The sequence below is a fragment of the Anser brachyrhynchus genome (genome assembly GCF_964034855.1).
Source record: "Anser brachyrhynchus genome assembly, chromosome: 7".
NCBI lineage: Eukaryota > Metazoa > Chordata > Aves > Anseriformes > Anatidae > Anser > Anser brachyrhynchus.
In genome coordinates this window covers 6,533,440-6,551,925 of record NC_137701.1, presented here as the reverse complement: position 1 = coordinate 6,551,925, position 18,486 = coordinate 6,533,440, and the positions used below count along the sequence as shown (strand labels likewise).

General features: G+C 35.1%; 1 protein-coding gene across 14 annotated transcripts in view; it reads right to left on the bottom strand.

Moving 5' to 3' along the window:
* Nucleotides 1-18,486, bottom strand: part of TFPI (tissue factor pathway inhibitor) — a 244,579-nt gene that overhangs the window by 4,104 nt on the left and 221,989 nt on the right. For 10 of the 14 annotated variants that reach the window (XR_013953267.1, XM_080598864.1, XM_080598860.1 and 7 more), the window contains 5 exons: nucleotides 14,715-14,915; nucleotides 9,179-9,217; nucleotides 6,118-6,294; nucleotides 4,434-4,529; nucleotides 3,885-3,977 (listed from right to left, as the gene is read on the bottom strand). Coding sequence is in view for 12 of the 14 variants with exons in the window: in XM_080598864.1 (XP_080454990.1) it covers nucleotides 3,885-3,977; nucleotides 4,434-4,529; nucleotides 6,118-6,294; nucleotides 9,179-9,217; nucleotides 14,715-14,915 (606 nt within the window). In the remaining 2 variants the exon portion in view is untranslated. Of the gene's footprint in view, nucleotides 1-1,976; nucleotides 3,208-3,884; nucleotides 3,978-4,433; nucleotides 4,530-6,117; nucleotides 6,295-9,178; nucleotides 9,218-14,714; nucleotides 14,916-17,524; nucleotides 17,647-18,486 lie in introns of those variants that run through there. The other 4 variants (XR_013953266.1, XM_080598867.1, XM_080598862.1 and 1 more) reach the window with 3 other exon arrangements.

Below are 18,486 nucleotides of genomic sequence, written 5' to 3'. Positions count from 1 at the left end.
TTGAAAGATTACTTCAGACAGGAATGTTGCTTTTATCTTTACTTAGTTCTCAATTTAGATTGCATTTTAGCTATAACATTTTTTACAGTGCAAGTAGTATTATTCGTTACATTACATAAATCATTACATGCTAACATCCATTAGATCCTATGAGCCCCCAAATTAATGTATCATGACATACTTTCTAATTTCATTATACATGGAACTACGTGGTATTTACGTTGACAGCAACAGGCCTTAAGACTCTGGCTTCGCCCTTGTGCTCAAGCTATTCTGTTTATCCAAAATAACTCGTTTAAATGGGTTTTAAATATCCAATAGCAAGTTCATAACCTTGGATTTGCTATGCATATTATTTGCCAAAAATACGTGACATAAGTCAGGTCACAAATGGGCACAGCAAAAAAGAATTTACAATTCATATAGGCAAACGACAAACAATAGCTTCCAAGCTGAATTAGTCAAACATTCTCCAAGTGTAAACTTTTCTTTTGGAAACCGCTGATACAATGAAATAAGAAGTGTTCCTCAGAAACATGGCAACTCCATCAAGATAATAACTTGGAACCCATCTCAAGTGGAGTTTGGAAGCTGGAACTCTCACTATCTCTACAGGAGCTTTTCAAACAGGCTTCACATTTTATTATAGTAAAACACTGTAGATGCATTTGTCTCTTCTTCTGTTGATGATGCAGATGTTCGGACTGATTTTGTTTTGGTCAGAGAATGAGATCCAAAACCACAATATTTGATATTTTGTCTCTGAAAAATTAGGTAAACTAATTCCATGAACAGGCAATAAATAAAAAAGGCTATTGTTCTTACCTATAAAAAGACTAGTGTATCTTACCCTTCACTGCTACCTAGAGATCTTTTAAAGTTCATGGTTTAAGATTTAATTATTTAAATACTGTCTTTCCTTGAATCCCAGACAACCCCTCTCTGATGTAAACAGATGATATGGTCATACATTGGAATCTCTGAAACATGCACATTCAGACATGGATTCATTTATCAAAAATAATCTCAAACGTGCTTTGAAACAAAAACCGCTTTCCCTCAGGCTTAGCTGGGGTTGGAATGTGTGACAATGAACTGATAATCTTAATACAAAAGAAGTTTGAAATTATCTTCATGAGTGATGCATACAATGCTTACTGCATTCTTTTTTGCTAAACACAGGTGTTTGACATTCATGAAACTTCAGGTTTACTGCCACATTTTTATATGCAGACTTTAGTTTCTCATTCTGGTTACAGCAGAGAGATAATAAAAGATTTCTCAAGTAGATAGGCTATTACAAAAATAATGAGTCATCTGCACTTGACAGTACTCTATAGGTATAAATTGGTTCAGATCCATTATAGCAAATATAGTTGTGTCAGTTTATATCAGCAAAAGATATGGCCCTGACTCTAAGAAATAATAACAGGAGCTGCTTCTGTGTGCCATTCCAAACTTGCTGAGTGGAAAACCGACTTTTGATCTTGCATCCCACTTAGATTTCACAAGTTGAATGTAGAATATAGCACTTGCAATTTTGTACCATAGATCACTTCATTTAATCTAAAAATGAAAGTCTTGATTCTTGGCTTCACTTTTACTTCCCCAGAAATTGTTTTACATCTTATAGCAGAATAAGACCAGAACAATATTGGCTCTCTGCAGCAAGTTCATTGCTGACAGAGAACACTAGAAGTCTTGTGTTTATATGCAGATAAAGTTGGTTTCTCTTGGTCATGGAAGACTTTAATCTTCTGAAGATCGAGAACTTTGTTGGAAATCTACTAATCTGGTATCACGACAAAGTTATACATAGCACCAATAATATGTATTTTTTTTCTTGAAATCAAGAGGAAATAGCATTTCAGTTGTAAGGTAAGTTATTCTATAAGGGACAACTCCTTGCAATTTTATTTTATTTTATTTTTTATTTTTTATTTTTTAATGTTGGTCATGTATTTAAAAAAAAAAAAAAAAGAAAAGAAAAAAGAAAGAAAAGAAGCTACATAGCCAGGCCAATATACAAAACACATTACAGTAGCAGATGAGCTATTTCACCTGTGCTTGAGAAGATGAGAATCAGCCACTCCATCCCAAGCAGTCCATTCTGATATTGCATGTGCATAACTAGATTTTCCTCCCTCCCAGAGGGTGATGGGAGTCACTTTGCACATTTGTGTGAAATAGCTCCACCTTGCAACTTCAATTAATACTCCTGCCTCTAGTAACAGCAGGAGTGGAAGCTATGCCCTGTGGAGAAAATAGTGGCCTGTTTTGGTCCTACCGTTTCATTGCCATGAAGTGGGATTGCACAAAACACACGATTTTAGCCCATCCCAGCAGCCTGAAAGGTATGGGCAGATAAACAGAATCGCAGCAGGTATCTGCATGAGGCAGGCTAGCGTAAGACAGACAAAGGTTATATTGCAGAGAAAGAACTGTGAGGTCTTCAGACTTTCCACTGAAACTCATCAGTCCTTCCAAGGTCATGTTTCTTACCTGACCCATCCAGTTACACTGAATCTACCTACCCTTGTTACTTCAGCCTTTTTTCCACCAACCTTCCAGTCTTCTGTCCTTCTTCCTACCCTCATCTCTTTCCTGAAATCTGCTCTACCACAAAGTTCACTATTGCTGATACAACCAAGGACCCTTCATTTTTTTTGAGTTTCCTCTAAGAAAACACATGGAATAACGTCTCTTTGCTTGCATAGGCTAGTTGTTTTGGGAATCTGGGGGATCATACTGTGAGTAGAAACCTTCAGGGAACATGTGCACTCATGTCCCTAGATTTACGACCAGGCTTTTTGTCATGCAAATATTTTTCAGTAAAATAAGCTACCAAGAGGCTTACTGTTTTTTATTCAGTCATTTTAATGTTTTGTATGTGGTAAACAATTCAGCTATCTCAGAAATTTACCTCAAGCCAACAGTACATGTGATCATAGTACAAGCAAAATAAATAGAATACAACATACAATCAAGCTTTATTAGACACAATTCTAAGCAAAGAGCACAGGAATGTTATCCTACATGCCCATTATCCTACAGACCATATAAAACACAAAAGCATTGATGAATCTGTAAACTATCACATAATCCCCAAAAGTACAAATAAGTGTAAATGCAAAAATAAGACAAATAGAAATACTTCGTAAGAATGCTCAGTCTTTTCCCAACTGTTTCTTGTTTCCTCTTGCATAACTGTGGATCATAAAAATGATATGCCTCAAATTCAATCACCCTTTACAGTGTGAGCAAGTACCAGCAATCTACAGTGGACAGTCCCCAGCTGCAGAAACTGTAAAAACCTCCACAGTAGAGGTCCAGATCCTCATCTGCATTATACTACATAATTGTGCAAAAATCCCTTTAAGTAGACATGAAATTCATTCACACTTACCTTGACTATAATCAAACCATGAATTAAGTTTAATATGACCTTAACAATAATGAAAATGTATTATGATAAATATATTGCGCCATATTCCAAAACCCAAATATAATTCTTTCTTAATGGGTAAAAGGAACTTTAAGTGCTCTGACAGTGCCCTGGAAAAGGATTTATTTTGACTAAAACAACTCTGCAACACTGCTTTTGCTTTCGGTATTTAAAGTTCTGTGTTTATCAGACCTTCAGGAAGAACATACCTTCATAAGAGGACAAAGTGTAATCAGTATTCCACTTTCTGATATCTATAGAAGATCTGTAAGTAGCAATATATTTTTTTGTTTTGACTTTCTCTGCTTATTGAAACTATTGACATAGATGGGAACCCATTCTTTAGTCTCAGATATTCCATTTCCACCCATTTTCCCCCAGGAAATCCAGAGTGCACATAAAAGACTGAGACCTAGGAACTGCAAAAACAAATTCTTACCGAAAAACCTAGGAAACTGCTTGTGCTCTTCCTCTGGGTAACTACTGTTCATAATATTGGACTTCTCATTTGGAGCAGTTGGCAACAAATTTACTAAAAGGAAAAAAAAAGGTGGTGAAACAATAAATGATAGGCTATCTAGACACAACAAAGTTCTGAAAGTAAACTATGATTGGTACCCATTTACCTTGTCCCCTCAAGTCCCAAAGGCATAAGAAACTCATATTCTGAAGCAATTTTGAGATGGATTCTTTTTTTTTTTTTTCTTTAGTTTTATTTATATAATACTTAAATCAAATATGGTCTGGTGAGGTTGTTATTATATTACTAGCAAACATTCTAACCTTTGCAATAATAACCCCTTTTCAAAATACTTATTATTACTGACAAAAAATGGCTATGAAGCTAGTTTGCATGTTACTGGCTCATTAGACTTCTGTATTTCAACTTACATATCTATTCTCAAATAAACTATATGGACAAGCCTCAGAGTGACTGACTGCTTCATCAAAAAAAGGAAAATTATAAACAACAAAAGCAAATTCTTACCAAATATCCTGGGAAACTGGTTGTGCTCTTCCTCTGGGGAGCTACTGTTCACAGTGTTAGGATGATCTTCAGTTGGAGCATCTGGCAATAAGTTTGCTAAAAGAAAAATGAATGGAAAGCAATGAGGAAAAACACAAAATAATTGCTATCAAAGTTTCAGTATCACTAAGGTAAAAACTTCTGCCTGTTGAAACCATGGCTCCCTTCTTTGATATTCACACAAATTTACAATTAGGTGTTATTTCAGATTGAAATAAAATAAAATAAAATAATGATAAAATAATTTTTAAAAAGCATTTTGCAACTTTTAGTCCAGAAGATAAAAATGGAATCAGAGCCCAGGAAGGAATGCTTCAGCAAAAGGTAGGGGAAAAGCATTTGGCTCTATACGTGTATTTTTTGAAAATCCTTGAAAAAGGAACCTTAGTGGGTCTTTCCTGTTCTAAACATGAATGAGCTCAGGTTCCCCTTACTGAAAAGACAGTTGAAACTGTCCTGGAAATAGCCCCACTAGATAAAAAACAAAGCAAAAGGGTCCAGAAGTTCTGGGTGGGAAAACGTATCTTAAACTACGAATATAATTAAGTGCTCTGAGAAGCTAGGTAGAGTTAGGAAGGTTACTGTATTCTGATATAGAAAGATTCATAGGAACTAGGAAGACAAGGAAGTGGAAGAATGATCTGTGGTTAGTCTAAGTGGCTGTTTCATAGCCTAAACTGCATGGCTAAATCATTCAGATGAAGGACCAGTTTTGCATGATTCTTTGGTGGGAAGGTAGCAACCCAGAGTAAGGAAACAGTAGAAAGAAATCCCGCTTTTCTTTACAAGACATGTTTTGAAAGGAATAGATTCAGATGTATGGCTTAAAATATATAAACTTTTTATAACATTGCAAGGCCAAACAGCTAACATATCTTAGATTTAAAAAGAAAAATAATGAAAAAGATGACTTAGTGATGTGGCTGCAACCTGAATAGGTCCACTTCTTCATTCCCTGTCTTTATAATCTCTGTTACTGTTAAGTCTCTGCCTTCTTTAATATTTTCACAATATATTTCAAAATATATTTCCCCAGATTTCTGCTCAAGAAAATGGGCTTATAAAATCTGTTTTCTAACAGCAAGTTTAATGGAGAAATGCAGTGCTCTAATATCAAGGTACAATCAGGAGACAGCACATTTTGGACCAAGTCCCTTCTTCACTTAAAATTGATGTCACTTCAATTACTGCATCTGTCTGCATTACTTTCAATGTTCTGTTTCAAATTATATATCACTCATTATTTGTTTCAACTTAGATATATTAAAGAATATGCAATTTTCAAAAAAATAATAATATCATGTTTCTTTTATACAATAGGTTCAATAAGGTTAACATATATTTTTGCAGGGGTTTGTGGAATTAAAATGCATGTAGGTATTTGACAGGGGAAAATAAAACAGCAGGAGTCCTGCAATATTGATTAAAATTCAGTACATACCACTTTAAAAATATTTTTCCTTTTTACTTTATATTTCTTATTTTTGTATGTATTTTTAAGAATATATAATTGTGTTAATCTCAGGTATAAATTATTGCTGCTTTGGAGTCTTCTACATTGCCTTTTTTCCCATGCCAACTACCTTCAAAACACAATGTTGTTTATACAAGAATAAAGCTAAGAATAACAAGGACAACAACTTACAGTTGCCTTGGCAGGTAGTCTGGCATTCTTCCAAACTCTTAAAGTTGTTCTGGTTTCCTAGGCACCCACCGTACTTGAATATTTCACATAGTTTTGTCTCTTTGTTATAGAAATATCTGGAAAAGAAGCCTCTGCAGGTTCCAGGGTCCTTCTCATGAAAACAGAAGTCGGGCTTTTCTACAAACAATGGTAAATGATGAACAGGGTGAGGGAAGGAAAAAAAAAAAAGCAAAACACACTGTAAGACAACAAAAGAACTGGAAAAAGTTGATATAATAAACCTGCATCTTTAGACTAAAGACCAATTGTAAAATAACTGCTGCTTTAGTGTACTGCTTTTGTTCTATATATATAACACTGCGATACTGTGCTAGAGCATTATAGGACATTGTTATTGCTTTTTTTTTTTCTTTTTTCAAATAACCATTCAATTGTACCTTGGAAAATGAGTACTGATGACTCCTCTAGCTGTCCTCCTACACTGAAGCTCTAAGATGAACATTAGTTTTAACTCTGAATTAAAAAAAAAAAATTAAATTAAATCACAGCTGGATCATTTGAACCTAAGTACACATTCTTCCCATTTATGTAGTTTTAGCCAATGTTGGTGTGAATGACTCAGAAGACACTGTTAAAATAGAAGGAAAAAGGAAATAGTTGTTTTTTTTTTAATCTATTTCTATTTTTTCTATCAGAAATCTAACAATGCATTTTGTCTGGGACAGTCTACTGCTATAAAATGATACAGGAAACTAGAAGGCAGAACAACTATTCTGACTACCACTTTTCAGTCTCAGTTCCTAGTTCATGCTCTGTAATTACAATATCAAAGAAGAAAATTTTAATAAATTAATACTACATGATTTGACTGAATAACCAGGCATGATATCACAGCTTCTGGCAGTGAAGAAAAACACTTCTTTGTACAATGATCCTCAAATGTTGTCTTTCACTGTACTCATTTTTTTTTTCTCCTTAATTATAATTTTAAAAGAAAATCATGACAAAAATAATAAAATATATCTGGAGGTATTCTCAAATTCTTGCTAGTACATACTTTGAAATATGATACTTTACTGAGCTGACTAGCAAAGTATATTTAGTCTTCATATAAAACAGTTGTGTCAGATGTGACACATGAGGCAGTCCTTATATGTGAAAGTTAACAGAGAGGTGAGACTAAAACAGTGTGCATTTTAATAAAAATGACTACAGAACAATTACTTTGAAGTCCCTAATGCTTTTGGAGTAGATTATGGAGTAGTAAAGAAGTTTGTCCTACAACCTCTATTTTTAACTGTATACTTATTCAAAAGTATTGCTCGAACAATATTACTAAGTTCGAGACAAATCAAATACTCATATCAAGCATCATAATAGCTCATAAATTGAGTTTTCCCAAGAAATAACAGTCAATATCTTGCATTTCACTTTTTATAAAGCTTCATTAATAGCAAAATGTCATTTTCAGAGATCAAGGAAAATTCAACCATTACAACGTTCTTGCATATATTAAAGAAATTGACTAATTTAAGTGCTTCTGGATAGCTTAATTTTGATCTTTCATTAAAACTGACGTTTTCTGCCAGTATATTGCATAATATTGTCAAATAAGAGTAAAAAAAAAAAGTATAAATAAATTAGATATTAACTGAAAAAGGAAGGTGGAAAATAAAGGTATGTAAACAAAAACATTTGCTCCTCATTTTGAAAATCCTTATATTAAAGTGGTTCTTGCAGAAAGAGAAAATTAAATTCAAGTAAGTTGAGCTCACAGCTAACTTTTATAGCCACTGTTGCAGAGAGAGGCCATGAAGACAATACAGCAGTATAATCCTAACCATACAAACTAGTATTACACTTCTAAATGACATGTCTTTCTCCACAGATTAATATTCAAGAATACATTACTGAGAACAATAGTAAATATGTAATGGTGTTTATAGTCATGAGCTAAAGTTAACTGAATATGTTCTTTTTTGTCAATAAAAGCAGGAACTAGAGTAAGACATTAAAGGAAGCAGTGCAAAACTTCTGAAGCATCTATGGAAAATCAGTTTTTTAAATTTCTATAGCATAAAACCCAGGATTTCTCAATGCATTAAGAATGGGAGAGAGAGTAGAAAAAGGGAAAAGAAAACCATAATCTCAGTATAAAAATATTCCAGAATACCATTCAGTAGAGAGAAATGATTTAGTCTATTTCAAACTGTGTATGCAAATACTGGTATTTCTATGGGGAGTTAAATGCATACCAGTTCAATAGGAAGTAAGGAGAAGGAGCGAGATCCTGGTAAGCAGTGAAAGAAGAGTTGATTTCTGATGAAATCAAAGGAGAACTCTGGCTACCAGTATTGGGCCCAATCCAGATAAGCCTCAAATGTGGAATGAGGAGGCGTGCAATAAGTCTTCACAAGCTCTAAGTGTCAGACCAAAATATCCATGTTAGGATCACGGGTTACACCTCAACAGACCCCACAGTGTTCCAAGCAGGTGATTTTCAGTGCTTAAGGTAGGACCTAGCCATTTTTCATTGGCTACTTAGGAAGTCTGAGCATCGGGCATTTAAATTTCTGTAAAACAGTCTGCCCACTCAGTAGTTCTGCAGAGGAAAATTTGCTCTCTTGCATTTTTGAGTAGAGAGGCCACACTAATCCTGTTATCTCTTACACAGGCAATATGTGAAACAGCTCTGTTTCAGAGCGATTTTTCCTATTTTTGCTAACAGTAGAGGGAGTATTTAGATTATTCTCAAAACACACAATAAAAAAGTTCCACATTATGGCAAACTACATACTGTTTGATTCTCTGCATAATCACAGTTTTCTGATTATTGAAGAAAGAGAATATGTTTGTTTTAGGGAAAAGCGTCTGACCACAGTGACCACAATTGTCCTTGAAGTCTTTGATGAATATGGACGAAGAAGATTAGAAATAATAACTCAGTTTAGTATGGCATTGTTGTTATTAGGAGAGAGCTTGGAACAAACATAAAGAACCTATCAAAAGAGGCTAAATACCTTATTGTATAAGAGTCTGAGATTAGTATGTAAACAGTTACCTTGCTTCATTTTTGCTAGCATCATCTTCAGAGAGAATTCTACAATATAAATAAAAAGAAAAATAATTAATAAAAGTAGAGACATAAAGTTTCACCGGTAGTACCAGATTGCTTCACATGACTATGAGCACTGAGGAGGAAGAACACAACATCTCTTCCCCTCCTTTCTTCTCTTTATTAAAGAGGTAGCACAAAATCATGGTCTGAAGGACTGAAGTATTGTTTCTTTCATATGAGAAGACCTGCTATATTTGAAAGAAGAGGATATGGAAAATGCTGGAATTAAATTATGCCCATATTGAATTGAACAAGGAAATTTCTCTTTATGTTACTGGAGCCAGAATCCTGCATTATGTAATCTTACTCCCCAAAAGAGGCTAGGTTAATTTAACCCAACTACTTCAGCTACTGATAGTGCTAATATAGCTTTGGAGCAGATCTAGTTAACAACAAAAACCTCTCTTATGCTGTTCAATTCCCTTCACTATGCCAAAAAGTGTCAGTATAAAGTGTTCCTTATGATGTTTGCAATATTAAAGCACCAGGCAGAAAACAATTCCTACTGGAAAAAATGGAGTTACTGCTGTGCCCTTCCTTGTTATTTAAGCAGTAACATAAGATAATTCAGCCATCTGCATCCTTACCCTTTCTGCAATTTGTAATTTTCATAAGGTTTTCCTTGCCACACACACTAGTTACAACAATCTCTTCACAGCCTAAAACTGAAACTAGTTTTAACAATTCATCCTCCACTCATATTTGAGAGCAAGTGTTTGCAACTGTCATTTATATACTGTTATACCTTCCTTGGCTCCCATTCTAAGAGGTGCTGATAGCTAATATGGTTTTAGTGTCAGTTATACTGCCACTCTGTGCCACAATCCTACCAGTTTGTTATTCTAGACTTTTTTCTTTTCCTTCTGAAAACGTTGCTTGTGTTGTATTTTCAAAGCAAATATATTCGGTAGAAATTCTATCGTGCTACATTTTCCTTTTGTCTCTGGGATAATTCAACTGGCATTCTTAAAAAAATACTATTCAAAGATATGACATGCACTTGAGAGTGACAAATCATTTGTTTGAACATATTTCCAGTGCTTCCTGTTAGTAGGAGGCTATGCCTTTAGCATTAAACCTATGACCTGACTTAAACCAAAACAAACAAACAAACAAAACAAAAAAACAAACAAAAAATTATTTTCAGGACAATTGTTTTGGGCTATTTCACTAATTCCACTCAGCTGTCTCGTTCAGGCCAAAATCAGCAATCAGACTTTGATGTGATCTCTACCCTTCTGGCACAAAACAGGAAGAATTTATTGTGAGTTTATACAGGCCTAAAGTATTTTAATCTTACCACCATGTCAACATTGTCTCTTTGCTTCTGGTTTTGCTCAAAAAGCCAAATCCACAGCTGAGTTAATTTCTTCTTTGTAAACAAACTATAACTCTGAGTAGACCTACTGTTTAAATAACTGACCTAAAAATTGCTGTCATGTCCAGAACCTTTTACCAACAGGTATTTTTTCCATACTAGAAAGCTTAAATATTCTTTCCAGGATAAACATTCATTGCATTGAAAATTAGGACCTTTGTGCTTGTGTTGCCATTTGCAATTTTACTCCTATCCACTCTCTGAAGTGGTGACCTTCAAGCACAAGAAACAAAAAATGCACTTGATTTCTAGGAGACGTGAATCAGAACTAGGCATCTTGAATCAAAACATTGTCTTAGAGAAGCTTAAAGTGGCCAGCTTGTAGTTGGACTCTCCAAACCTTCTTGTGCTGACTCTAACCAGCTCTGGGAATCATTAGTTTCCATCTTTGATGGTTTATTCATCCATATTCTTTTTTAATATTCCAGTTTAAGGAGCCCTGCAGTTCACTCATGTTAGCTTATTTATTTGTGCTTAATGCTGAAAAATTAGACATTTTGGCTATTCACATTATTTCTTTTGATTTTATACATCTCAAAACTTCCCTTTAGCTTACTTTTAGCAATCTTTACCTTCACATTCTTCACACTGGAAATTCTCTGAACAGCTCTTAGATTTTTCTTTATTTTTAAGAATTTACCAGTCAGCACTGTCTTTTTAGTCTGATTTCTACTCTGTTACTAAATTAGTTATCTTTCTGCAGTAATAAATAACGGAAACATTAACTAAGATGAACATAATGTAATGTGAGACTGCACAGAACCAGGCTTAACAAATAGAAGCTACTACTTTAAAAAAAAAAAAGATGAATTTAATGTTTGACAGCGTACTGTGTGTGACGCCAAACCATTTTATTCTGCAGTTACTCATTCAGAGAATACAGAAATGTTGAGCCTCTATTGCTCCAGTTCCTCACTGCAGACTCTACATTTGCAAATTCTTGGACCATAATTAAGCATATACCAAATACTGGAACCCAGGCTGAGTACCAACATGTAGATAGACACTGTGCCAGCTCTTATTTTAAATGATTTTTTCATTTCATTCTACGGAATTAAGCCAATTACATGCTAGCATAGGATTTGGTTCAGAAGATCTGTTTCAGGTATTGATCCAACATATGTGTCAGAGTCAAAATAACACTATTAATCAAAATATCAACATTAGATTGAAGAAATAATTTTGCAGAACTTCACTCGTGGCACCTGATCATGGCTTTTATACACTCTTCAACCCAAATTCTGCACCTGTGAGCCTTCTTCAGTCTTAGCCTTTAAACTGGAATTTAGGACAAACACTCAAAATCACAAGGAAAACAGATGTTTTGGATGAGATACTGTCAGCTGCAGTCCTGCAAACAACCCTGCTCTGAAAATTGCAGAAATGCTGTAGGTCCAGCTGAAAACCAAAACCAGATACCAGATGTGAAGTGCCAATAGCTAGCCTGGTGACAGAAAAAGAAGAGCTATCTTCACATCCTAAATAGTTTTTGACTACGAATGCTAATCAAGAAAAAGAGCTTATCATTTTTTATCTTGAAAGACTGTATTGTTAACTGTGTGGAGCTGTAACTAGAAACTGATTAATCACAATTTTCCAAACAAAACGTGGAGTATAGCTGTAGAAGTGAGGAAAATGCCTTGTAAGGAAGGTTTTTCTCTTAGAATGACCTTGCTGACTTTTTAAAACTTAAATATATGCATTAACTATGGAATTCAATTGTAAGTTTTATTAATTTCTGTTATGAAAGTTCAATAAATACAGAAATAATTTTTGAGCTGATTGTGTAGAGGAAAAAAAATAGAATCAGCTAAATCCTTGATACAAACTTATGACTTGTAGAAGCTATATGACAAAACAAAAGATGCAAGTGTAGAAAGACCACTGTCAAGGAAACAGGGAATAACTATGCAAAATATTAAAGCCAGAATTTGTATAATGTTTAACTCTTTAAGGTTGGACCTGGTGCTTAGGGACATGGTTTAGTGGGTGACATTGGTAGTAGGGTGATGGCTAGACCAAATGGTCTTGAAGGTCTTTTCCAACCTTAATGATTCTATGATTCCTTAAAATCAAATTAATTCTTCTTTAATACTCATCAAAATATCATCACCCAATTCTTACACCCAGTTTGGTGGGTGTCAGTCTTCAGCCTACTTTTGAAACAAGATCAGCTCCTGCCCTCCAAGTTTCCTCTACTACCAATCACTAAAACTGGCATATTCTAGTTGAAGAAAATGACCCAAATAGAGACAGCAGAACTAGCACTTAGGCCGCAATACAAGAAAATGGAAATTTCTTACTGACTGTGAGCTGTGCTCTAACTAGCACAGGGCTATTTGCTCTCCTTAAATATTGCAGGGTTCTCAACAGAATGAACAGCTAGCAATTTTGACAGAACAATTTGCAGAAATGTAAGAACAAAACATTAAAGGTAAAAAAGGAGCAAATGTCATTTTAGTGCTAGATGTGAATACTAATCTGCAATTCTAGCAATATTTGTAACTTCAACATGAAGAGGAATCAAATCAATGATGTGAAGGTTCTTTGCCTTCTCAGCCAGTTCAGTGAGAGCTGGGTTATGACTCAATTCAAGCCCAAGTAGAAGGACAGAATTTCATTCAATTTGGGTATGCTTTCATTCATTGCAAGATGTTTATATTCAGAAAGATATGTTTCTCTATGCCATCTCTTTTTTTTGACTTAAAATTCTGGATGATGTTACTTAGTAACAAAGGAATTATGATATCCAAAACATTATTCCTTAGTGATAAGTGATTTCAATATAAATCTTATTTTAATATAATTTACATTTACCCATATATGACTCGAGGACAGAGTGAGACTGCAATTGATCCTTGCTCCTTCTTCACTGGAGTACATCTGGTCTCCAAGGCTTATCAGTGGATAATAGAAGCCGTTAAAAAATAGTCTCAAATCAATCCTGAGAGTTAACTGCAGTGAAAAACTGACATTCAATTAAAGAATGTAGTGATCTGATCTTTATCACTTTCACAAGTTGTTGGTGACATTTTGTACTGTTTTTTTTTTTCCATCCTGGCAGAAATTATCCTACATGCATGGGGTTGTTTGAGGGAAGAATAACTGAAATCTGCTTTCATTATAAAATTCAGGGATCACATTCAGGGATCGCATAGAATGCATACAGTCTCCTTGCTAGAAAGATCAAAGGGATGAAGACCAGAGAAAACCTGTTAGGAAAGACATGTCTTCCTTCTGTTAGCTGTTCTGATAGTTTCTCATCAATGAAACTTTGCTCAGGTACAACATCTCAGGTTAAACTTGGCTATTATTTATACATACAGTCCCTCTGAGGTTTGTGCTCTATTTAATCACACTATTCTGGCTCAATTTTTACAGGTAAGAAAACAACCCCCCTTTACTCTGTAAAGCCTTCACAATGCTGAAGGCCCTAGTTAATTATGATGATAATTTTTAATAGCAAAAATGGCATTCACAAGGCACTTTCTGTATATTTTGTTGTGTATCATGTTTTGGATCTCATTTTCCTCTTTCTAATGATTAACTGATGAAGTTGCAACAAAACAGATATTTTAAGCCAAACAGCTATAACTGACATTTTTAAAGAGAACTATTTTATTACTGCAGTTCTAATTTTGTTGAATCATGGCAGGTGTTCAAGATTTTGGATAGCTTGTATCAGCTTCTCGAACAAAGAGAAGTGTGGAATCAGAAATTGGGTATGATATTCCAAAAGCAATGAATGCTCTGGCCAACAGTTTAGCCCAGCCTCAAAATCAATTTTACTTTAACAACTCTTTCAAAACATGGCTTTAGCCAGAAAATAAGCTTTCTTGCATTACTCTCTATTCTACAGGTCCACTAAACAATAAATAAATCACAATTTGTCTTCCCAAATCCAGAATTTTGCTTCCAGAATCTAAAATAATCCAGATGACTACAACGTAGTAGAATAATTGGGAGCATAATTGGGAGCATCACATTACTGTATTAACAGGAACCAAAGAGGACCTCTACTTCTAAAATTCATATGGTTTATGGATGACAATTAACAAATGCAAATGAAGAACTGATGAGAATAGGAGAATGGGTACTGGCCTGTTACCACACACTTGTTCTGACATTCTTCCAGTGTTAGAAAGTTGTTTTCATTGCCATGGCATCCTCCATATTCAAATATTTCACACTCACGGCTTTGAATGTTGAAATAATAGCGCATGTGGATAGCTTTGCACGGACCTTCATCTGCTTTCAGGGCACAGATCGAATGTCCCAGTTTCAGCGGTGGCAAAGGAGCACCTGCGATAAAAAGAAGCAGAACAACTGTTACCAATTTATTTTGCTTCACTGCACAGCTTAACTTCAAAATCAAATTGCTTGCCTGTTGTGCTGGAGAGGCACTGCTAATATCTGACAGTAAAACTCTAAACACATTAAGCATAGATGTAAAAAGACAACCATCATGTCCATTGGAACACAAGTTCCACTCAATCAAATGGAAATGTTGGTTTCAACTTTCAACCGAAAGAACTCATATTCCAAACACCAGATCCTCACCATAACTGTAAACAACTACAGACAGCAACTTATTCATCGAACCTAGTGAAAAATTATCATCAACAAATATACTGAGAAAATTCTGGCAGCTCCGAAAGACACACTGACTACTCCTGCATAAAAAAAGGCTGAAGGAGTGTGCCTTGTGCATGAACATCTCTGACGATGAACATAGTTCATAAGGACATCTCATAGCAGACAGCAGCATGGGGTGAACTAAGCAAGAGAGCCCTGCAGAGGGCACCATTCCCCTACCAGATTACACATTACTGGTGCATAAACCCATCCGGTACAATTGAAAGGTCATGATACTTTTCTTTGACACGTTTCATGATACCTTTCTTTGATTTCACGGTTCTTGCGTAAGACCTTTTAAGAGCTGAAAAGAACACAACAGAAAGTTTGGGTGAAAAGAAGTTGTACCTTTTCACCTCAAGTCATTTTTATGCCTTTCAATATACATGATTAACTCTTGGAATGTTATGTAAAAATTGACATACATATTTTGAAGAAGATTACTAACAAAGTGTTATACTGTCAATGTCTATAAGGAAACTCTGATGATCCCATTTATGATACTGTTCCCTTACCAATATAGGCTTTGAGATTTTTTCCTGCTTTCCTTTTCCAAGGAAGTATTTTACCCTAGAGGCTTTTGAAAGCTTTGCAGAACTTGTGTTTGCAGTTGCAGTCAGAACAGAGTTGAAATCTTTCCCTCATTCTCACAAAGCTAATCAGAACACTGATGTCCCTTAATGTGTGTATTCAAAAGTATCTACCAGTGCTATCTGCAGTGGTTGGGGGAGGAGAAAAAAAAAGATGAGGACAAGCATACACATGATCGTTATACAGCTTTCTTGTGCTAACTAGAGTAAATTTCCAGTTTTAATTAACAGAACCCACAAAAATCCCACTTTATGACATGGTGATAAGGAAATTGACATTACTACCTACCCACTCTGTGGCTATTAGTTTAACATATAACATTTATCCTATTATAAAATCTTTAACTGAAATACGCAGCTGAAGTAAACCCTCATAAACACTGAGGCCAATGCAAGTTTACTCTTTATTCCATTTGAGACATTGATAACTTATATATACAGCAAAGAAACAATTTTCACTGCTAAAATCTTTTATCCCATATCATGTAAATCCTTGAAAAAATAAGTTTTATTACACAAATACTATCAACACAAAAATTGTAGCAGGTAATTAGATCTTCCATTCTTAAAATGGTCAATTTGGTGTTAAAATACAGATTGAGACGTTTAATTTCAAAATGCATACCAAATATTCAGTCCCTAAAATTGTCTGTGTGTACCTCATTAGAGAAATGATATTTACTGATTCTGAAGTTAGAAAAACAGATTTGAAAATACTATTGAAGATTGTCTAATAAGTACTGTGGATGAATTAAATGACACATTTCAAAGAGATATGAGTTTCACTAAAATTCCTACGGAGCTCGGCTTGCCAAAGATTTCTGAACTTTGCTTCTTGCCAATTTCCTTATCTGGGTCTTCCCATGCCCATGAAGAATCAGGATTTAGACATCATACAAGATTCCAAGTTGTGCCTCAAACGTCCAAAGTTCTCCAACAGGTTTGGAAATCCTTTGGAAGAAACTTGAAAAGGCTCAACTAGAAAAGTTGAGAGAACATTACATTGCAAAATGAAACTTTGGAATTCCATCACTGAGTAATAGGGGGAAAAAATGCCTTCAAAACATCAAAGGTTTTAGTAACATTTGGAATAATGCCTGAACGGCTAAAATCAAACATTTAGCTGCACAGAAATCAATCCAGCTTAAATGAGGGTGGGTGAGATTTAACAGCTGGTTTATAAACATTTTACTTTCTTGGCACACAAGTAATGAGACCCCATAAGTGACCCATGTCAGTGACCCAGTTCAGTCTCAAAGAGATTGTGAAAATTTACTAGGTTTCTTAACTACCAGAATTACAAACATGGGGTTATGTCAGATCATTTTGCTCACTGCATTATGCCACACCAATGTTGTGGGCTATCAAAACAGAAATAGTGCCCAAGCATAGATGCAAAACTACACAATGAAGAACAACTGGCTTAGTATACTAATCTTAGAAACTTTTTGGTCTCAACTTCTGCTTATTTCCCACTAAACCCACAGAACTAAATCTTTGTTTTGCTTACCTCCTCAGACCTTTCCTCTGCAGTCAGTGACATTGTTACCACTGTCAGATGTACTAACATTTACTGCAAACATAACAACTATTTGTGTCTCACTTTCTGGCAATCTATGAAGTGGCAGAGACATTTATTTTCTTAGCCGTGCTGGTAAATTACCATACTTTGACTAAAATACGTACCCTGTGAAGCCCCAGAGAGCCAAGTCCTCTCCCTTTGAACAATAACCAAGTGACTCTGAGGAAAGATGTCTCAAAGGGATTCATGGGAACTGAATCATTCCTGTGTCTGGGAACAGAGAGAGAGTTCTTCCCCCATTACTTTACACCTGGGAACACTTAGCTCACCACAGATGGTATAAAATTAGCTTTCCTTCTCAGATTAAAGCACCAGTTGAGAAGGCAAGCATGAGTGTTTGGCCAGTAGGTCTGCATAGATACAAATAAGTCTGCGCACCAGTTTCACATGTGGAATATGCCTTGAGAAAGCTAATTCCTATTGTATGGCCTCCTCCTCTCCTATTCAGTTCTAAAAGAGATTGTTCCTACTACATTTTAGGCCTTGTGTGAAGAGCACAGGATATGACGTTTAGAGAAGCTGTCTATCAGAAAGGTCAGTGAATAGTCATCAACTAACAACGTAAACTGAAAGCAGTTTTAATGGTGTTTCTCAGTCAACTTTTGGCATATTTCTATGGGATAAATACCTTGAGACCTTTCCTGATAGATGCCAAATCATTCTTAAAAAAGTCCAGTGAAGTAAAATTCCCAGTAACCCGAAGCAGCCAGTTCCAGAATTTTACTACCCTACTTGCAATACAAGCATTTTTCATAATATACAGCCCAAATATCCTTTATTACATATTAAATAATTTTGTACTTCCCTTCAGTGTGTAGGAAGAATAATTTCAAGACATCCAACTTTCCTTTATTTTTTTTTTTTATTATTATTATTGTTGGATGACTCTTCTATCCTTTTAATTATCTCTATAATAAATAAAATCCCTTCTTCAATCTCTTTTTATTGGTCTTGCTTTCTAACCCTCTTGCAACTTTCCTTTGGATCCTTTCCTATTGGTTTGGATTACTTTTAAAGTGTACGGCCCAGAGCTGAACACAATACTCTACCTGAGGCATTAGTGGTG